Source organism: Nelumbo nucifera, chromosome 5 (assembly GCF_055504915.1).
Source record: "Nelumbo nucifera cultivar China Antique chromosome 5, China Antique-T2T, whole genome shotgun sequence".
In the NCBI taxonomy this organism is placed as follows: domain Eukaryota; kingdom Viridiplantae; phylum Streptophyta; class Magnoliopsida; order Proteales; family Nelumbonaceae; genus Nelumbo; species Nelumbo nucifera.
The window spans coordinates 71,472,145-71,494,692 of NC_142653.1; the positions used below are offsets into that span (position 1 = coordinate 71,472,145).

At 37.8% G+C, this 22,548-nt stretch overlaps 1 protein-coding gene across 10 annotated transcripts in view; it reads left to right on the forward strand.

The window, feature by feature from the left end:
- LOC104610178 (uncharacterized) overlaps positions 1-22,548 on the forward strand; it is a 98,691-nt gene that overhangs the window by 70,451 nt on the left and 5,692 nt on the right. For 9 of the 10 annotated variants that reach the window (XR_016076340.1, XR_002023384.2, XM_010276684.2 and 6 more), the window contains 6 exons: positions 8,118-8,194; positions 8,609-8,971; positions 9,117-9,221; positions 14,779-15,060; positions 15,376-15,480; positions 22,401-22,535. Coding sequence is in view for 8 of the 10 variants with exons in the window: in XM_010276684.2 (XP_010274986.1) it covers positions 8,118-8,194; positions 8,609-8,971; positions 9,117-9,221; positions 14,779-15,060; positions 15,376-15,480; positions 22,401-22,535 (1,067 nt within the window). In the remaining 2 variants the exon portion in view is untranslated. The remainder of the gene's footprint in view (positions 1-8,117; positions 8,195-8,608; positions 8,972-9,116; positions 9,222-14,778; positions 15,061-15,375; positions 15,481-22,400; positions 22,536-22,548) is intronic. The other variant, XM_010276685.2, reaches the window with a different exon arrangement.

A 22,548-nucleotide genomic window follows, 5' to 3' on the forward strand; every position in this document is an offset into this window, starting at 1 on the left:
TGTAGCTTAGTTTCCTGCAAAATTAAAAAATCTGCCTTCCTTTCCCTCAAGAAGCTTCCTGCAACTACTCTTCTTCAATCAAAGCCTAAGCCCCGAATGTTCCACAATATTATTTTGAGACTTCCCATTTGGAATTGTTTTCTTGAAACTCTGTTGCTATGACTTGCACTCCCAGAAAGTCCTAATTGTACCTTGATTTTTGCTCCTATTATTATTAAATTTACATTGATATATTCTGTTTTAGTCCTACTTATTTTAAATCCTTAAGTTTGTAAGGCATAGGGGCCATTGCTTAGTGTACAGGTTTGAGTATGAGCTGCCACTTAGTGAAAAAAAATGCCAAAGGTTAGGTCTATATCCAACCCACCCCTCTTGAGACCCATCATACCTTGACCTTTTTTCATAGTTTCTAAGGAAAATCGGTTCATAATCTACTTTTGCATTTAGTACCTCTCTCATCAATGAATTCTATGTCACCAGCGAAACAACATACATCATGGGATTTCCATGTTTAATTAATTCATCTATGGCTAGAGACAATGCTAGCTAAGCTCTAAGACTTGATGAAGTCCCATTTTACGTTATCCAGAAGGACTGTGTTAATGTTTGGTCTGCCTGTTAGAATGATAACAGTCAAGGAAGAGAGAGAGAAGAGAGAAGGAGAGAAATAGAGAAAGGAGAAGAGCAGAAGAGAAACAAGGAGAAAAGATTCTGGTTCAAATGAGAGGAAAAAGTTCACTCTCCCATTCGGCCAAATGTATTTTATATTACTAAAATAATGTGGAAAAGTCACATATTCCCCTACTTAAGTTAGGGACATTAAGTCTAACATAAACTTACACACCAGCACCTAAACACAAGCATAAAGACAAAATTACCCCTACATACTCGACCCTAACTCTCCCCCTCAAGCTAGAGAGTATATATCATATAATCCCAGCTTATTACATATGTAGTCCTCTCTCCCCCGACTCAACCCTTTAGTAAACAAATCTGCCCACTGGTTCCCTATGTTGACATATGCAATGTCTATCACTCTACTCAACACCTTCTCTCTAACAAAGTGACAATCAACTTCTATGTGTTTGGTTCTCTCATGAAACACCGGGTTAGAGGAAATGTGAACTGCAGCCTGATTGTCACAGTAGAGCTTCATTGGAGTATCAACAGTGTATCCCATCTCCTGTAGAAGGTTCCTTAGCCACACTAATTCACAAGTAGTATGTGCCATAACTCTATATTCTGCCTTTGCACTGCTTCTTGCCACAACTGTCTGCTTCTTGCTTTTCCATGTCACCAGATTACCCCCAAGAAAAGTGCAATAGCCTGTGGTAGATCTCCTATCAAATACAGAACCGGCCCAATCAACATCAGTATATCCTTCTATTTCAAGTTTTCCACCATTTCTGTATATCAAATTGCGACCAGGAGCCCCCTTTAAATACCTCACTATCCTTATAACTGCATCCCAATGTGGAACCAGAGGTTTCTGCATGAACTGACTTACCACACTAACTATGAATGAAATGTCTGGCCGAGTGATGGTTAGGTAGTTTAGTTTACCTACCAGTCGTCGGTATCTTCCAGGGTCTTCAAACACTGCACCCATATCACTGCTCAACTTAGTGTTTGTTTCCATAGGAGTTTTAGTTGGTTTAGCACCTAACTAACCTGTTTCTTCAAGCAAATCAAGAGCATATTTCCTCTGACACAAGTTAATACCATGCTTGGACCTTACTACTTCTATCCCCAAGAAATACTTAAATTTACCAAGGTCCTTTGTCTGAAAATGATCCTGTAGAAGGATCTTCAACCTGTCAATGCCCATTTTATCATTCCCGGTAATGACAATATCATCTACATACACCACTAATAGGATCTTCCCTGCCTGAGAGTCATGACTGAAGACGGAATGGTCAACTTGGCACTGTTTCATACCAAACTTCTTTACTACCTCACTAAATTTGCCAAACCATGCTCGAGGAGACTGTTTAAGCCCATAAATGGCCTTCAGTAGCTGGCACACCTTACCATCCTCCCCCTGAGCAACAAACCCCGGTGGTTGCTCCATATAGACCTCCTCGAGCATATCACCATGCAAGAAGGCATTCTTGATATCAAGCTGATAGATGGGCCAATCATACACCGCAACAGAGAAATCACAACACAAACTGAACCAATCTTAGCAATCGGGGAGAAAGTCTCTATGTAATCAATACCATAAGTTTGGGAATACCCTTTGGCAACCAATCTAGCTTTCAACCGCTCTACACTACCATCAGGTAAGTAGTTAACCGTATAAACCCACTTACAGCCAACAGCCTGCTTACCAGGAGGAAGAGTGGTGAGTTCCCATGTATGGTTATGAGCCAGAGCTGAGAGTTCTTCTTCCATTGCATGGTACCATCCTGGAGAGGCAAGGGCTTCCTGGACATCCTTAGGTATAATAACAGAGGATAACAAAGAGATAAACTGGCGATGGGAAGTGGAAAAGTGAGTCAGTGAAACATAATTAGAAATAGGATGAAGGGTACAATTGCGCTTACCTTTCCACAAGGCAATGGGAAGATCAAGATCAGATACTGGGGTCGGGGCTAGTGTGGTAACAACTGCCGGATCTGTCGATAATGATGAAGTTGGAGGAGGTGCCGGTACATGTGGGCGATGTGTATACATGTGATGGATCGGTGGTCGTTCAACAGGTGGTGGCACCGGAGACTAGGACTTGGTCACTACGGGAACAAGAGGAACATAGTCCACAACTGGAAGAGGAAGGGGAGGAAGTGATTGGGGTAGACTCAAAGAAAGTAACATCAGCATATACAAAGGAACGTCGAGAGCTAGGGTGATAACACTTATACCCTTTTTGAGTCCGGGAATAGCCAAGGAAGATGCACTTAATAGACAATGCATCTAACTTGTCCATTCCTGGCCCTAGATTATGAACAAAACAAACACAGCCAAAAACTCGAGGAGAGAGAGGAAACAAAGACAAGGTAGGAAACAATGTGGTGAATGGGGAATGACCATCAATGATAGACGTGGGCATCTGGTTAACCAAGAAGCAGGAAGTAAGCACTGCATCACTCCAAAAAGATTTGGGAACATTCATGTGATGCATGAGGGACTAAGCTGTTTCCAAGAGGTGACGATTCTCTCTCAGCCACCCCGTTTTGTTGTGGGGTGTAGGTACATGATGTTTGATGGATAATGCCATGTTGGTCTAAGTAGTCCTGAAATGATAAAGAGAGATATTCACGGCCATTATCAGAACGAAAAATTTTAATGTGAACACCAAATTGGTTGCGAATCTCGGCATAAAACTTTTGGAAAATAGTAAACAATTCACTTCTTTCATTAAATAGAATCACGTCATCCTTGAATAATTATCAACAAAAATGACAAAATATTTATATCCATTATATGACATCACTTTATAAGGACCCCAAACATCTGAATGAACCAAAGAAAAAGGACTCAATACACGATTATCAACACTAGGACTAAAGAGAACATGATGATGTTTCCCCAACTGACACGACTCACAATCCAAAACAGAAAGATGACTCAATGAAGGAACCAAAGACTTCAAAACTTTTAGTGAAGGATGACCAAATCGACAGTGCCACTGGAGCATGGTTTCAAATGTCGCCAAATGTTGCTAATGTCGCCCGACATATGTCGATGTCGAGGCTCACCGACATGAAAATGGATGGTAATATAAAAATTACATTATGTCGGTCGACATTTCCTATATTACGGAAATGTCGACCAAATCGGTCCAAATAACAAAAAAAAATATAGTTTTTCCTATTATGTCGACAAGATGTCGACAGGATGTCGACTAATGTACATTAAAAATATAATATATTAGTATATTATATTTATTCCATTAATAATCTATAATATAAAACATAAAATATTTTTCAAGTAATAAAATATTAACTAGTTAGTTTTTTTTTTTAAATATTTATTAAAATCAGAATATGTTTATTAAATTTTATAATAAACCATATTCTACATTTAATATAAAAAATCAGAATAAATTTAATAGATTTTATACTAAATCATAATTTATTATATTTTTAGTGTTAAAAATCATAATAAATTCATTAAGTTTTATAAGAAATCAGAATTTATCATAATCTTAATACTTCAAAAAGGAGAATCAGTTTATTAAATTTATAATTAAACATAATGCATTATAACTTCAATGTTTAAAAAAGCAGAATAAATGTATTTCTATTTACTAGTGTGAAATAAATATATTAGAATTTATAATAAATCAGAATTAAAAATAAGAAAAGAAAATATCAGATAACCTTGTAAAAACATCAAAATGCATAATAAATCAATAAATCGTCATTTACTAATTTGTTATTGATTTTAGTTTCTTAGCTTTATATAATGGTTGGGAATAAGATAATAGTCTAGAAATATGTATTAATGCTTCTTTTATCATTTTACAAAATATCTTTGCATATTTCCACATATTTCATAATATTTCCACAATGTCTCTAATTTTCACAATATTTCCCCTCGACATTTCCGACATATGTCCTATATTTTGGTAAGCGACATTTCCATTGACATCGACATTTTAAACCTTGCACTGGAGAGGAGAGAGGGACGATTGGAGAGCTGTTGACGTATTTCCACCACCATCAAGATAATACATTCCACCAGCTTCATGCCCTCCACCAATCTTCATCCCCGTCTTGAGATCCTGAAAAACACACGAAGAGGGGTAAAAGGTAATGGAGCAATTAAGAGACTTGGTCAACTTACTAACAGACATAAGATTAAAAGGAAATTTAGGGACATACAAAACTAAGGATAGGGACACAGGGTCCAGGTCAACATTACCAACACCACAAATGGAGGATGTGGAGCCATTAGCAAGGGTAACAGATTGTAATGTTGAGCAATGAGAAAGGGAAGAAAACACACCTGAAGTTCCAGTCATGTGATCGGAGGCTCCAGAATCAATAATCCAGGGATGGGGTGTGGATGCTAGACAAGCCATACCTGAGTGTGCGAGAGTGGTCGTGTTCTGCTGAGATATGGCCTGTACTAACCTCTCATACTCATCACGAGGAATACTCATCATCTCCTGTCTGAAGCTACTGTCACTGGTCACGGCATGATTGGCCCAAGTTGAAGGTGGACCATGCAAGTCATAGCAATAATTGATGGTATGTCCATCCATACCACAGTGTGTACACCTCCTTGGACCCGAACTACGTCCTCTGCCACGGGCTTCCCCTAAATCTCGACCTCCAGTGCGACCACCACCACGGTTATATGTAGGCCCACTACCACCACTCCAGCCAGATTGAGCTCCTCGAGCTCCACCTCTAACACCACGGCCTCTGGATACTGCTAGGGCTGATCTATCAGAAATTTAGGGTTCTCAGTAGATCCAATGGAAATCCTCTTGAGTTGAGCAAACACCTCTTCTAAGGAAGGGAGAGCTAACCCTCCTAGTATCTGAGCCCGCATTGGTTCATATTCAGATTTCAGCCCCACCAAAAACCGAGTCACATCAAGTTGTTCTCTCTGTTGTTGCTGAATTTTGACATCAGAAGTGAGGGGGTGATTAACATTCAATTCATTACGAATGCTTCTCATACTAGCATAGTACTCCTCAAGACTCTGATTACCCTGTTGTAGATTAAAGTATTTCTGGTACAACTGATATACTCTGGTTGTGTTCTTTTGACCCGAATACAGCTTCTTAGCATGGTCTCACACTTCTTTGGCAGTATCAAGGAACATGAAATTTACACTAATCTTGGGTTCCATACTATTCCATAACCATGTGATGATCTGTGTATCTGCCTGCTCTCAGTCATCATACTCGGGAGAATCAGTGGAAGGTTTTTCATCCCTTATGTGCTTCGCCTTCTTTGCCTTAAGAAAGACTTCTACAGATTTGGCCCAAGGTACATAATTTTCTCCATTCAGTTTAATAGAGGTCATTTGAACATTCAGGTAATCAGTAGGGACCATCACACTAGTCTTGCTATCACTGTTGTCTCCCATTGCTGAATTCGGCAAACTGCATACTAGATCACACTACACCCTGATTTCAGCACTTACTACTGCTGCAAATTGCACTCTTTACACCACAAACCCAATTCCACGACTGCCTGAAACTTCTCAACATTGTTTGAGGAACACCCCCCATTCGAATCACACTGAAGGGTGCACAAACCCTAGCACACTACAATCTGAAATCCCACCATACAGTCTGAAATAGATTTCTCATTTGATTCACACAAAAAAAATGCATAAAACCTCTTACCTGATCACCGAAAATCAGACCACACAAGACACCCACTGCACCACACGAATCAGCCTTCTTCTCTTCATCGATTAAGGGAGGGCTTCTTAGAAACTGCAGCAACCGACCACAAACACCACAATTGGAGGCATAGAAACCTCCAAGGGAAGAGGGTGACCACTCCTTTTCAGCCCTGTCCCTTATCTCTAGCTGATGGTGAAGAAAATAAGAGAAAACCCTAGGCTGGGTGCGCAGATAACAGAATTCTGGGCTGATCTGATTTGCTCAGTTTAGCTCTGATACCATGTTAGTGTTCGGTCTGCCTGTTAGACTGATAACAGTCAAGGAAGAGAGAGAGAAGAGAGGAGAGAAAGAGAGAAAGGAGAAGAGTAGAAGAGAAACAAGGAGAAAAGATTCTGGTTTGAATGAGAGGAAAAAGTTCACTCTCCCATTCGGCCAGATGTATTTTATATTACTAAAATAATGTGGAAAAGTCACATATGCCCCTACTTAAGTTAGGGACATTAAGTCAACATAAACTTACACATCAACACCTAAACACAAGCATAAAGACAAAATTACCCCTACATACTCGACATTAACAGAATGGAATGACTAAAAAATGGAAACCTTGAATTGACTTTTGCAATGACTGTTAAAGACTGAAAGCCCACCCCGGCCGCCTACCTACTCATTCTCATAGCTCAACCGGAGGTCAAGAGTGTGGTCTGGCAAATGAGCTAAAAAATATTCTTCTTATATAAAGCATGGGTGTCCTTGGATAAGCATACTTTTTTCGTGTTGTTGTTGACGTTGTTGAAAGTAAATTTTGAAGTAGGCTTAGCTTTTTGGAGCTGCACAAGCAGTTCCAGGAGCAGCAGTCAGCATAAGAAGATTCTGTTAGTCCAGCAGCAGCAGCCTGACTTGAGTCTTCAAAAGATGTGGGAGTTTAACTTAAAGATGAACCCCATGAAATCTGCCTTTGTGGTACGGACAGGCAAGTTTCTGGGATTTATGGTCAATAATTGGGGCATCAAAATCCTGCCGGAAATTTACGAATTTATTGAGGATAAAACCTGTTAGTTCGGCATATCTTTCTGGCTTGGTACGTGTTCTGAGCAAGCCTTTGCGTGACATGAACTCGTACTTGTCCTTAGAGAAGTGCATCTAAGTTGGAGAGTGAAGTAAGCAAGCTGGGCATGAATATTTAACCTTTAGAGAAGTGTGTTCCTTTTCTGGCTTTAGAACGTTAACTAGCTAATGTATCCACCAAAGGGGTTATCATGTCTAAGTTCGAGATTGATGTAAGCAAGCCGAACATGATTAATATCTATACTCAATTTCAGAGGGATGATTGCGATATTTGTTGTGTATAAGGGTATACTTGTTATTTTCGACATTTTATATAAATGGATAAGTGGGAAGTGCAAGATCCCCAAGACAGTTCCTCCTGCATTCTTCTTGCCTACTCTCTTTTCCTTCTTTTTCTCTTCTTTTGATGCTCTTCTCTCTTGATCTTTGATCTTCAACAAATTATAGATTTGTTTTTTATTTATCATAAACAAGTATTATGCCTTACAAAAGCTATGTCCACTAGCAGTACACATTGCCCGTTTTACTCCATACTACAAAACAGTGGTGAAGAAGTATCTGGCTTCTTCAATGTAAACTTGAAACACTCCCAGTAGCTGCACAACATTCATCACAATTCTAATTCAACACAATAAGAGCAAGGGTGTTAACTGATTAGTTCTTAAGAAATTTATCACCCTTCCACGAATGGTGTAATTTTTAATAGCTTTCTCACAAGTTGATTGACAATTGTTTGCAGATTCAGTAGACCATCTTATATCAGAGACTCATGAACTTGGAGGTTCTAGAATTGCCATTGATCGAGCAACTCCCAAGGTATGCTTTCATTTGATTTGAACTGTACTTCTTACATTGCAAAATGTTTAATAAAATATGTGACCATAGCTAGAGTGGAATGGAGGAAGAGGATCTGAGCAAAGCCAAGCCCACTTCTAATATTAATATATCTGTCATTTTAGAAAATGATGCTAGAAAGCTGCTTGTCATACTGTATCTTAACTAATTCTTAAGTTATACTATTCTTGGCCAAAAATGAGTAGGAATTTTAAAGAGGTTGGGTAGGTTAATTGTTTCGTTGTGAATATCATTGGCTTAATTTTTATACCCACATTGTATAGATTCAATTATTTACCCTTGTATGGGGTTTTCTCCACTTAAATTGATTCTTGTACAATATACTGTTTAGAAATTCTCTCAAACTTATCTCGTATTCCTTGGCTTTTCTTACAGGAGGATTCCAGAGGATACAGGGTTTCAAGTCACTATCTTAAGGCAACACATGATTCTAGAACATCAAATATAGTTGGTTATAAAACTGATGGCTGTTCAAGAACAGCAACAAATGAACTCCAAGCGGACAAATTATTGCCATCTGTTTTCCACTCTGTCAAAGACAACACTAGCTCAGGATGTGCATCAATTGCAGGAGGTATCATTTCAATAGGGAGCAGTACTGTACAAATTGCTGAAGGTGCCACAATAAGAGCAGAAAAAAAGATGTTCATAGGTCGTGTCCCTGTGGAAGCTACAGCTGAAGATCTGCAAGCATATTTTAGCCAGTTTGGATGGGTTGTTGATGTTTACTTGCCAAAGGTATAGTACGTTGCTTCTCTTCTAAAGGCCTCATTTGCTATCTTTCCTTGACGATTTATGTTACCAATCCTTTGTCAAGATAGAAGAATGTGGAAATCTCAGCTAATATTTACCATTTCATTCCAAATTTTGTCTTGGTAAACAGGATGCAAAGAGAATTTCTCATAGAGGGTTTGCATTTGTAACGTTTGCAGATGAAGCCTCAGCTACACGTGTTTCTCGGCTTAGACATTTCATTCATGGTCGAGAGGTCTCTAATTTTCTTTTATTTTTAATATATATTTTTTTATATCATATGAACAATTCATTTTGTTTTGGAATTGTTATTCTCCTTGGTAATCTTACTTAGGGATGCAAATGGATTGGATTGGACTCAAATGAGGGTATATTTGAATCCGATCCAACACTGTTCATGTTGGATCCGATCCGAACTGATAGGACTCGATTTGAATTCGAATCCTATCGGTAAGTCGGATCTTCGGATCTCATCCAATCCAACTTGTTTTCTTTAAAAATTAATAAATTATTAAAAGATAAATAAAATATACTAATTTAAATAAAGTATAAACAAAAATACAAGTATTTTTTAATTATTTTCATCATATATATACATGTTTTTTATAAAAAATAAATAATATAACAAGTTTATAGAAATATAATATAAAAAATCTATTTATAAATAAATAAATAACATATTTATATGTATTATATATTTATATTTATATAAGTATATAATATATATATCAGATCGGATCTTCTCGGATTGGATAGGGGGGTGATCTGAATTCAATCAAATATGATCAGATCTCGGATTGGATCCGATCATTATCCGATCCATTTGCACCCCTAATCTTACTTGAAGTTGAATGTTAAATACCAATTAGATTAGCAGAACATCAATGTTTTAGAATTTAATAGAAGGTGTCATGTGCAGCACTGCACATGCAATAAGTACTTGAAATCAAATCAGAAGTTTTTTTTTTGGTGGGGAAGGGGGGAAGAAAAGTAGAGCCATAGAACATGGTATTGTAAATAGCTTAGCTATCTTTTGGTTATCTGGCTTCAATCATCTTTTGAACTTATATAAAAATCCTCATTATCTCCTTTGAGTAAAGGTAACTGATGGTATAAGAAAATGGATTGAGCCTCACCAAGATTCTAGGAGGGTTACTTCACTTCTATAGTAGTAATAGATGAAGAATTCAAAGTTCAGATAGCCAAAATTTGCTACTGTATTGAAGTGCTTCTGTGTTGTGAACTAAAACTTGGGGTTTGAATTTTGAAAGCCACACAAGGAAAGGCCAGACGAGTTTAGGAAACTCTTATTTTTTCTTTTCATATGTTCATGGTATCTATTAATCATCTAAAGAACAACTAGTAGATAAAACAGTGATAGCCATCAAATTTTGGGTCAGCAATATCTTGTTGATCTTCATTTTTTACATAAAAGGAAAAAGGGGAAAAAGTTACTTGTAGAATACAACCCCTCTAAACATCTTTTTTATCCATAACTATAAATACATTGCATTTGATGTATAGAGATATTCAGTGGTTGCAGCATTGGTGTTTTCTTGAACACTTCCAATCTCTAATGGACCTATGTTGCTGAAAGGGTATCCATCAAGAAAGGAAGGATTGTATGGTGGTCTTTGATTCCTCTAGCGTTCATCTGGGTTATATGGCTAGAGAGGAATGTCTGTGTTTGACGCTAACAAAAGTTATGGGGGCTGTGATAAACTCTTCTTTTTATTTTTTTTGAGGGACTGTCTCTCCATCCATGGAGTTTTTGTGTAGAGATAGGCTATTCCTTTTTGTCTATAGAGTTTTTTGCGGGCTCTTAGCTAGTATTGTAGTCGGGTGTACAGATTCTTGTTGTACATCAGTTACTTGCTTATTTTTTTCATAATACAAATTACTTTACTTCGAAAAAAATTGCCACAATCTGCTCTCATTGAGGGAAGGATCTAATCACTATGATCCACTTACTTGGTCCCAAATATCCATAGTCCTGGGTGGGGTGGCTTGGATGTGGACCTAACCTTCAGATTTTTCTTTCAGAAAATGGCTGCTAGAAGACTCAAGCATGCATTCTCATGTTTATCATTCCAAGAATAGAAAAATAGTCACGCAAGAGAATTGCACATCACATCTGTTAAAAGTCAAAAATTCAACAAAGAAGTGGCAGTTAATAAGTAGAATGTCATCACTGTGGCAGAAAAGTCATAGTAAGAGTATACATTGGGATCTTCATGGCTGGAAGAAAGCAGAAGAAGAGAGCAAATAATGCCAATAGAGAAGATACCTCAAGTGAATCCACGAATCAGTGTGCCCCCATTGCTCTATCTTCATTCTCTAATGAGAGAGTAACCATCTATTCAGAGGAGTTGGAGAAATTCCATGGACTGCTACCCAAAATTGACAAGGTTGCAATTGTGTCCTGTCCACCTAGTTTTCTCATTCAGGTATTTACTTTGTGAAGGGATGGGAGATCCATCAGCTGGATGGCCGAACCCTGCAGGAAGATTGGGCAAAATTTCAAAAATTTCTTTACTCCCATCCGGGAATCCTATTCCCAATTTAGAAAACTGCATTTTCAAGGTTCGTTCTTGTCACCAAAACGGACCAAATCTGAAACCAAATTAAGGGAGGGATGTACCTGATACGGAATCCACGCAAGAATGCTCCTCCCAACGTAGGTGTTCACGCTCAAAGAGTGTACCAAATCCTCCCTCCATTGAAGATGGCACAACTTAGGATGAGGCAGGATCAATAGGTAGTTCTTCACCAAGAACTAGTGATTCTTCAGCAAGAATCGAATGGGATAGTGAACACATCTTCTAAATTGTTCCTTCTGGCAAGAAACAATATCAAGATCGAATGTTGATCCAATCCAAGAATTGGAAATCGAACAGGGTAGGGCGGCAAGAGCAGGAAGAAAAAGAGCAAAAGGCAAGATCAGTCTAACTGTGTTGTCTTCTCTCTATATTCAGTGAGTCTGTTTTGAAGGTTCGCCCTACTCTCTTATTTATAGCCTTAAAGAGACAATTTCCTAATTTCATTAGGAGTTTCCCGATCCAAATCTTTTATTTGGATATGGACTCTTTAAGTGATAAGAATAATCCCTTATCTTATCTGCAGATAAAGATCAGCCTTCCTAATCAAATTAGGAGTTCCTTTGAACCAAATATTTATTTGGATCTGGACTCTTTAAGTGGATAAGGATAATCCCTTATCTTATCTGCTGATCCAAATCCCAGATCCACCCCTATTTAATTAATCTAATTAACCTAGTTCGAAATGGGCTTTTAGGCCCATTAAGCTTTCAGGCTCACTTCCACTTTAATGCTGGCTAGCTTGGCTCTCTTTGTATGGCGTGGGACCCTATCATTGATCTACACATCAGCCACATGGGTTCAGCCTAGCCTCTGTTACAAGGCCTAGCCGAATTCACTGCTGAATACAGTGAACCCCTGAGTCCATCACTCTGGGCTCTTAATGGGCCCAACATTTACACTAAATGGTCCTTGGGTCCAGCCATCTTATGAAGGCCCAAGGACTGTGGGCAGATACATGATTAGCTCATCAGGTATAACCCTCAATGGTCTTACACTTAACCTCTCAGCCCATAATGATCAAACACTGTCCGACAAGAGAGGACCTCTCCCTCGGCTGCAAGGTGTAGTGCTGCACTCTCTACTCACATGGATCTCGGGAATTAAAACCTTTTGCAAACATTTTGAAACCATAATATATATATATATGTATGTATATCTTTATATAAATATTTTTTGCAAAAACAAATTTCAACGGTTGAAATCAACTGCCGGTTGTTTAGGTTTCCATCAGAGAGAGTGCATCCTCGATCATTCACTTTGTCCGACAAAGGGGCTGATCCTGTCACTATGATCACCCACTTAGATGAATTCTTGGACTGTCCCAACATACCCAGGTTTGACCCGCTCTAAGGATCTCACTGATTGGCATATCAAAGACAGCCAATCCGACACCTAGTGCAGTATCATAATCGAGTCTAGGGGTCAGGTGTAACATTCCAGTTTTGTGCATCTATCTCCAAGGTCCAGGGCAATACTAGAATTTTGGTCCGGTTCAGGGTTTCAAGAAAACCCACACTGGCAGCTGAGACAAGCCACCCCAACCAACTTGGTGGTACATCAGTGTCAACCTTGGCAGGATAAATCTCCACAGATCTATCCAACGGCTGTGAAGATTGTAAACTGACACGAGTCTCATATGTGTCCAGTTTAAGGGTATTACACAGAAACACACCATAATAACATGAATCAAATATGTACTTTATTCATTTGCAATAAATGTCATAGTGTACATCATGCTGATAGGAGTTAAGGGCATACATTGTCTAACACTTTGCTCATCATGCTACCTCATCCCACTCTGCCTAACCCTTGGACCATAAACTCTAGGACCTTAAATCACATGACAGGTAACTTGACATTCTTCTCTTACTATTCCATTTCAAAAGATGTTGAGACAAGTTTTGGGCTTGGGGTGGTTGCTTTGAATTTTAATTGTTTTCTGATTCAGATCAAGAGAGGAAAAAAGTGATAAGAGAAGAAAAGTGAGTGGGCAGAAACCCCTCATATTATTATATTAGGGTGAACATAAAGAAGAGAAAAAGACCAGATTGCCCCTAGGACACAAAACTGAACAAATACACTACATAAACAACATTAATGAAAGTCTTCGATTTTGGTTTTGTCATTGGTTGTTCTTTCTTTATGGTGATGTCTTATTACCTATTCTTTTATCTCCTTTTTCGTTTATAATGAAATTTTCTATTTGCTATCAGAAAAAAAAAAAAGAATAGCAAGTCAACTTAAAGTTAGTTTTTTCCCCTTCAGTGAAAACTTTCACTTGTGTGCTGCTGAAGTTGTTAGCTCTCTTAAATATCAATATGTCCATAGATATTAGCTGGCAAATATCAATCTATTGTGCAACTACTACCCATTCCACATCAAAGTAGGGGAATCCTATAAGCTTGCAGGTATTGATGAGAAGATAAAACTTCTCTTACTAATGGCAATAGACATGCTGATACTGTTTGGTTCCTCCTCAAACTGAATAATGTTGAAATCCCCTCCCATTCATCAAGGGCCTTTCCATACTAATGGCAATAGATCTACGGATTCAGTACATCTCTGAAATTTGCAATCTCTTTGAAATGAGGTGTAGGTGATGAGATGAGTGATGAATGATGCCATCATTTTCATCTGATTTTCAGTCATCTCTTCCAACTAACTTTTAATGATCACTTGTTTCAGGATAAACCAGTTGAAATTTAAACCCTGAAGAACCATCAAAACAACTTAAATCTAAACTCCAATCTCATGTCAAATGATTAGAAATGGTGTCCTTTGCTATTTATCAGTTAACATGCATAGGAACTTCAGATCCTAAAATGCTAAAGAAATTTATGATAGTTAGTGGTTAATGATTAGTTTATTTGAGGAATTGGTGTCTGGTGACTTTAAATTGAAACAATTGTCAATGACTGTGCCATATCTGATTGGATTAGCATGCAGCTCGTTATTACAAAGATTAAAAAATATGATTGACATTTTTCAATCTATTATTGATGCTTACTCTTTGGCATGCTTCTTTCATGATGTGTTTGATAAATTTGTTGAGAATCAATTAAAAACCTATTTCTTGGAACTCTTAGGGTCTGTTTAACTTTCATGCATATTCTCTCTAGTTCCTCATCTGGCAAGTTCTGATTGTGAAGAAATTCTTTATATTTTAAAACTGACCAATTCTAGAGAATGCAGATTGCTGTGGACTTTGCATCTCCTACAGATCGAATGCATGGGACTGGGTCGATTTTTGTGAATCAAGATCCATCAACTGGAGTTAAACAAAGCTCGCCTCCCTCTGAATTGGTTGTTGGGGCTGCAACTGAAAATGAGAGTTGTATCCAGCCATCAACTAGTTCAACTGCTAGGTGGGGAAAGAAGCTTTTCATTGGACGAATTCCTATGGAGGCTTCAGCTATTGATATTCGGTTGCATTTCAGTCAGTTTGGCCATGTTTTAGATGTCTATCTTCCCAAGGTAAATGCTTATCTTTGAACGTATATGTATTTTTCATGTGTGTCATCCATGTTACTATGAAATATTTATATCCATGATTATATTATACAAAGAATACATTTTTAATATTAAGTAATATAATACAGTACGTAGCTGATAGCTGCAAACTAATGGCCCTGCTTTCATTCTGACAGTCTTGATTCACATGCCATTTTGAAGAGATTGTTTAACATCTTCTTGCATAAATCTTTATGGTTTATGTATAGATACATTCTCAACCATCACATTCATTATTGCACCAACATGCAGGCTTAATCATTTAATCCTTTCCTACAGGATGACAGAAAAACTTCTCATAGAGGATTTGGTTTTGTTACATTTGCGGAAGAAATCTCAGCCGAGTATGCTTCTCAAAAAGTGCATAGAATTCTGGGACAGAAGGTGAGTTCATGGCTAAATTTGAAGAGAATTTTATGTCTATAATTCCTTGTAATTTTATGTTCACACACATAATCAGGGTACACTTAGGATTCGAGACCAAGGGATAACTCAATGTGACCTTTTTTGGTACCTTGGCTTGATAACTCATCACAAAGGAGAGGTTTAGGAGGATGTTGTCCATAGAATGATTTATGGAAGTATAATAATGAGAAGAGGAAATTCAAATGGCTGGTGCGGGAGATGGAAGTTAAGACATGTTGGATTAAAAGATCAGCTAATTCCCTAGCTGACGGTTTAGCAAAACAAGGGGCAGAAAGGGATTCTTTGTTTTGGGCTAAGCTGTAACGTTAGTGTCTTTGTATCTTTGTATTTTCTTTTTTCCTTTCTTGAAGTTCTTTGTGAAGATAGGTGTGTTTGTCTTCCACTTGTAAATTTTCTACTGATGAATTAATGAAAGTGTTATTGATCAAAAGAAAGGATGTTGTCCATAGAATTAGCGCAGCATGGACAAAATGGAGGGATGCATTTGGAGTTTTATGTGATGGCGAATACCACTTAGATTAAAAGGAAAATTCTATAAAATAGTTGTAAGGTCAACTATGTTGTATGGAGCAGAGTGTTGGGTAGTCAAGAAACAAAGTGTCTAGAAAATGAGTGTAGCAGAAATGTGTATGCTGAGATTGATGAACGGAAAAATTAGAAAGGATAGGATCGGAAATGAAGTCATTCTTAGGAACAAAGGAATAATTCCAATAGTTGATAAAATGAGAGAAAGTAGACTAAGATGGATTGATCGTGTGCATAGAAGACCATCAACAACACCGGTAAGAAGTGATTTGTTACAAGTTGAAGGGGCTACAAAGACAAGGGGTAGACCAAATGGACATGGATAAAAGTAATAAGGAATGATTTAAGCGCCAAACTTAACAATGGTATGGCAGATGATGATGATGACACACACACATATAGATATAGATATATGTTCCAACTTTAGTAAAGAGAGAAAATAAAAGAAAAAAGAGGAAAAGAAGCAAAAGAAAGAAGTAGAGGAAAGATAGAGAAGAGGAATAGAAGAAAAGAGGGAAGTTAAGCAAGGAGAAGTTGAACCAACTCTCCTCAGTGTTGACCCAACTTGTATTAACGTTATATTGATTACTGAAGTTACAATAATGCCCCTAGATAAGTTACAACAGATATAAGAGAGGAAAATAACAAGGGAGAAGACAATTATGCCCCTATCAACTAATCTAACATTCCCTCTCAAGCTGGAGCATATATATCAGCTTGTTACAAATATAATCCATCCTTGAATGTCCTAAACTTTTGGTAAAAATATCAGTTACTTGGTCTTTCGATTTAACATTAGGGGTTAACAATATCTCCACTTGTTACTTTCTCTCTCACAAAATGGCAATTAAATTCAATATGTTTAGTTCTTTCATGAAACACTGGATTGGTGGGAATGTGTGTTGTGGATTGGTTGTGACAAAACAATTTAATGGGTTGGCTAATAAGCCAAAATCTTGCACCACAGTACTAAAAAAACCAAACCATGCTTGTGGTGATTGTTGAAGATTAATTAGTTTTATGATGTTTTTCTGAGTAGATGTTTTATGTTAGTTGTTAGATAGGAGGTGGGGACCATAGTAGTTATGTGAGTCCAAATTTTATTATGTTTTTTTAGTGTTATATATGTTGTTTTATGTTTTACCGCCCTATAAGGGCATAGTTGTCTTTGTACTATTCTATTATTTTAGTATAAATAATAAGTGAAGGGGGCGGCCAGATTATTGCTCTCTTTTCCTTCAACTTCTCTTCTTCTCCTTCTCTCTTCCTTCTCTCTTCAAGAAACTATTTTCTTTCATATTTTTTAATTCAGCAGATTTCTACTTGGTATTAGAGCATCGACTAGGGTTTCTTGAAGCATTCTCATGCAGCCCTAGATCAGCTGACTGCATGAAGTAGTAAGGGCTGATCGATCTACTATAGATTGCCCAGTTCTTGGAGTTTTTGGTGGGATCTAGATATCAGGAAGATGATCTATTGTTCAGCATCAAAATCAGGAAGAACTGGAGTACGGGGAAGAGTCCCAGAAAAGTTGGACTCTTTGTTTTTGATGTGATCTTGGGTGCCCAGGTATTGTTAGTTTTCTTTTGATTTTCTAAAGAGGGCAATTTGGTTTCTGAAATTTTCTAGGCCTCCATGAGTGATCGATTCACTTTTCTCTGTGTTGAGAGGTGTGGGGAGGAGAGTGATTTCCCTCCAGCTAGGGTTTTCTTCTTTCGGAAGGGTTGGTTTCTGTGTGTGGTATTAAATTATTTTTTGAAGTTCTCTAATCTATTTTTTCTTATTGTTGAACTGTTTGAAGTAAAATGGAGAGTTGGAATACCGAGATGAAATCTACCGGTATCGTGGGATTGGGTGTTGGAGGTAGTAGTGATATTTTTGGGTCTGGGATCATTACTACGGTAAAACTTGATGGTACAAATTATTTGGAGTGGGCACAATCAACTAAGATGGCTATTGGTGCTCGTGGAAAATTAGGGTATCTCGCTGGGAGGAGAAGAAACCTGATACAGACTCTTCCCGATGGGTGCAAGAGAATTACATGGTAATGTCCTGGCTGTGTAATTCTATGTTACCTCATATTGCAAAAAATTTCCTATGGGACAATACTACTAAGGAGATTTGGGATGGAGTGACTGAAATCTACTCTCAAAAGCAAAATGAAGCCAAAGCCTATCAGTTAAGAAATCAGGTGATAAGTATGAAACAGGGAGAAAAACCTCTTGTTGTGTATTTTTCCATGCTGAAAACCCTATGGTAGGAAATAGATCACTTAGAAACCATGGTATGGGAAAGTGTAAATGATGCAACAACTTATCACAAACTGGTAGAGAGGAATAGGGTTTTTGAGTTCTTGGTAGGGCTGAACCTTGAATTTGACATTGCTAGGTAGCATATTCTTTCTAGGGAGGGTGTGACACTCTCTTAGGCCTATGCTTTTGTCTCTGGAGAGGAGAGTAGGAGGAATGTAATGTTGAGACAGCCTGGGATTGACCAGTCGGCTATGGTTGGTACAACAAAACCTAAGCCGAATGGAGACAGGGGGAGTAGTGAGACTAGAAGGGAAGATGAGAAGGACTTGGTGTGTGATTATTGCAAGAAGCCTAAGCATGCCAAGGACACTTGTTGGAAGCTTCATCCAAATCTTATGCCTATTCGGATAAAAAACAAGAAGGGAAATGCAAATGTAGCCACTACAGGAGACTCTTCAACCCCTCTCTCCCAAACTGATTGGGAATCCATTACAGTAGTAGCATTGAGAACAGAATTGGAGAGGTTTGGACAGCTTATGAATAAGAAAGATTCACCCAGCTCTAGCCTTCCAGATGGACAGCAGAATGCAGGAGCCAACTACACCACTTCCTTTGCACATACAGGTAGTTCATATGCAACTGCGAATCTTGCATCCACTTCAGGTAAGGAGGGACCTCCCTGGATTATAGATTCAGGTGTGCTTTGGTAGAGATAGTCTCTATAGCAGATGGTTCACATATGCCCATTGTTGGGAAGGGGACAGTTAGAGTGACCAATGATATAACTCTGTCCTCTGTTTTACATGTCCCTAGACTTAATACCAACCTATTGTTTGTTAGTTCTTTGACAAAAAATTTGAATTGTTCTGTGACCTTTCTTCTTGGTAATTGTGTTTTACAGGATCTGGAGTCAAAGAAGATGATTGGGAGTGGTCGTGAGGTGAATGGAGTTTACCTTCTGGATGAGATTCCAAGACATCAGGGCCATCATGTTAGTAGCAACAGTAGTAGTGGGTCCGAGTCAGTAAACCAGATTATGCTTTGGCACAATCGCTTGGGACATCTTTCTTTTAGTTCTTTGAAATGTCTTTTCCTAAAGTTGTTTGAGTCTGTTCAATTATCTACTTTGGAGTGTGAGAGTTGTCAGTTAGGAAAGCATTGTAGACAACCTTTTAAACCAAGTAATAAAATAAGTACTTCTGCTTTTAATATTGTTCACGCTGATGTATGGGGGCCATATCAAATCCCTTCCATGGGAGGATTCCGTTACTTTCTCTTGAGGGGGAGTGTTGAAGATTAATTAGTTTTATGATGTTTTTCTGAGTAGATGTTTTATGTTAGTTGTTAGATAGGAGGTGGGGATCACAGTAGTTATGTGAGTCCAAATTTTATTATGTTTTTTGAGTGTTATATATGTTGTTTTATGTTTTGCCGCCCTATAAGGGCATAGTTGTCTTTGTACTATTCTATTATTTTAGTATAAATAATAAGTGAAGGGGGCGGCCAAATTATTTCTCTCTTTTCTTTCTACTTCTCTTCTTCTCTTCTCCTTCTCTCTTCCTTCTCTCATCGAGAAACTACTCTCTTTCATATTTTTTAATTCAACAGATTTCTACTTTGACTACTTCAGCCCATTGATAGCCTTCCTCAATTGAAACACATTCCCCGACTCCCCTAAGCAATATACCCAAAGGTTGCTTCATATACACCTCTACTTGAAAATAACCTTGGAGGAAAGCATTTTTGACATCAAGTTGAAACAAGGGCCAATCAAAGTGGGCAACTAAAGAGATGATCAACAAATCGAGCTTTGAACCACTCAATGCTCTCATCTTGACGATGTTTAACTATATAGACCCATCGACAACCAACGGCCTGCTTCCTAGGTGGTAAGGAAGTGAGATGCCAAGTATTATTTGGCTTGGAGAGCATGAAATTTTTCATCCATCATTTTCTTCTAGTCATGAGATGAGAAGACTTCCTATATAGTAAATGGTAGGGAAACAGAGGATAAAAGGAAAATAAACCATTGATGTGAAGGAGATAAGTGAGCAAAGGAAACATACCAAGAAAGGGGGTAATCTATGCAAACATGCTTATCCTTATGAAAAGCAGCAAGAAGATCAAGATCTGAGGGTGGTGGATCTGTCAATGGCAGACTCTAGTGGTGGATCTGAGGGTGGTTGATCTATTTCCTTTGGATTTACACCTAGGGGGAGTCTTAAATAGGTAAAGGGCCAAGCAGAAATAGGACACTCTAAGCATGCAACAATAGACTCTAACTCCTTCCCTCCACATTTAGCCCCACCACACAACTTTTCTCGAAATTTATTTTCAAGTTGTGAAATAGATCAAGTGTTTTTACCCAATGTGCCACTTACTTTTATAATTTCCACAATTTCTTCCTTTGACCTATGCTTTTCATTGAAGATCCTTGCATTCCTATCCTCCTAGATAGTCCACACTACAGCTGCCCTTACTGTTTTCCATATAACTCTTCATCTCTTTGTTGTTTGCCTTAGGAAATTTGGGCTGAAGAGACTAACCACATCCTGTGGAGTTATCCACCTGCACCCAAAGAGAGCAAAATAACTCCCAAACATAAAGCACAACAGGACAAAAGATTAGTAAATGGGGTAAGGATTCTCCATTTGCAAAACAAAGGAAACACACACACGAGGGGAGAGGCATTTATTTGGCCTTCTTTTTTGAAGCATATCGCAGGTGTTCACCTTCCCAAGAAAAACCTCCCAACATAGTGCTTTAAGTTTGGGTGGTATAGACCTAGAGATTGTACATGATTTATAGAGAGTTTTCATTTAAGTTTCAGCCTCATATAATGAAGACTTTTTTTTTGGATTTTCTCATGAAAAATCCTAATTACTCTTTTAGGATTTATAAGAGTATACAAATTTTAGATTGTACATGATCTCTAGAGAATTTTCATTTATGTTTCATTTTCATATAACGAAGATTTTTTTTTGGGATTTTCTCATGGAATCTTCATTCCACTATCAAGTTTCTTTAGCATTTTGCCATTTTCCTTTAATTCTCCTAAAAGATCCTTTACTATTCCTTATAAAATTAACCATTTCTATTGATATATCATGATCTCTAGGGCACCTATTTTCTTCTATGTTTTTCTTCCATTTCTTAATGTGCACATCTACCAGTGTTAAGTCATATTGTGTGGTTAAGCTATCCCTTGGGATAACATTGCAGTCCTTACATCATTCTTTCTGTTCTCCTAGTAAGGTAAAAATCTATATGTTTGTTCCCCTTTCAAATGTTATTATATGTTCATCCTTTTTTTGATATCTATTTACCTTTGTGTAATCTATTACAAATTCTAAAATTGTATTTCCTTTTTTATTCATCTCCCCAAACCCAGATATTCTAGTACCATATCATATCCTGCACTCCTTTTCCCTACATTGTCCATTCATGTCCCATTCTATAAAAATCTCTTTATTTGGAATTTCTTGGAGTAGTCCTCCCAAGGTTTTCAAAAAATAATTTTCTCCCAATACAAAATTTTGAGAAATTCTGCCTCTCAAAATCAGATAAAATGGAATACTATCAGATGATAAGTTGGTCTGGGCTCCCCATAAACTGGTTCTCCTCACAACTCTTTCCTAAAAAATTTGGCCTTGCTTCCTTTCATGAGCCAAAACTCTTATCAACCACAGAAAGATCCCAAAGATATTGATGAAGTACAAGGACATATCTCAAATCTACATCTAGAGATAAGATGATCAATTGTCAAAATTTTGTTCTGGTATGTCATCTGCATGAAATATACTTTTGGAGGGATGCATGGAATAGCATACCAGCATATCCACGTACAGATAAATGAGGTGTTTCCCTCACCTAACTATAGAAGAAAGTACTTTATTCTCATCATCATGATAAAAGAAAAAGATGCAATAGTGTCCTGCAATTCCAATGATTATGATATCTAGATTTTCAGCAACAGATATGACAGATATCCACATTGAAGATAAATGTTTGGCTATTATTGTTTTGTCATTTCTGTCCCTCTTCAGGGTTTTGTTCCTTTGCTGTTATGCTCTAAAATTAAAAATATTTAACTGCCTGCAGATTGTGTTGGATCGCGCAGCTCCCCTAGAAAGCGAACTGAGTACAGATCCCACTTCCACTTCCATAGCCAGAACATTAGAGATGTCTGTTTCAACACAACAAAATATAGCCAATCAACAAACTCAGGACACCAAGGTGAGTATTGTTT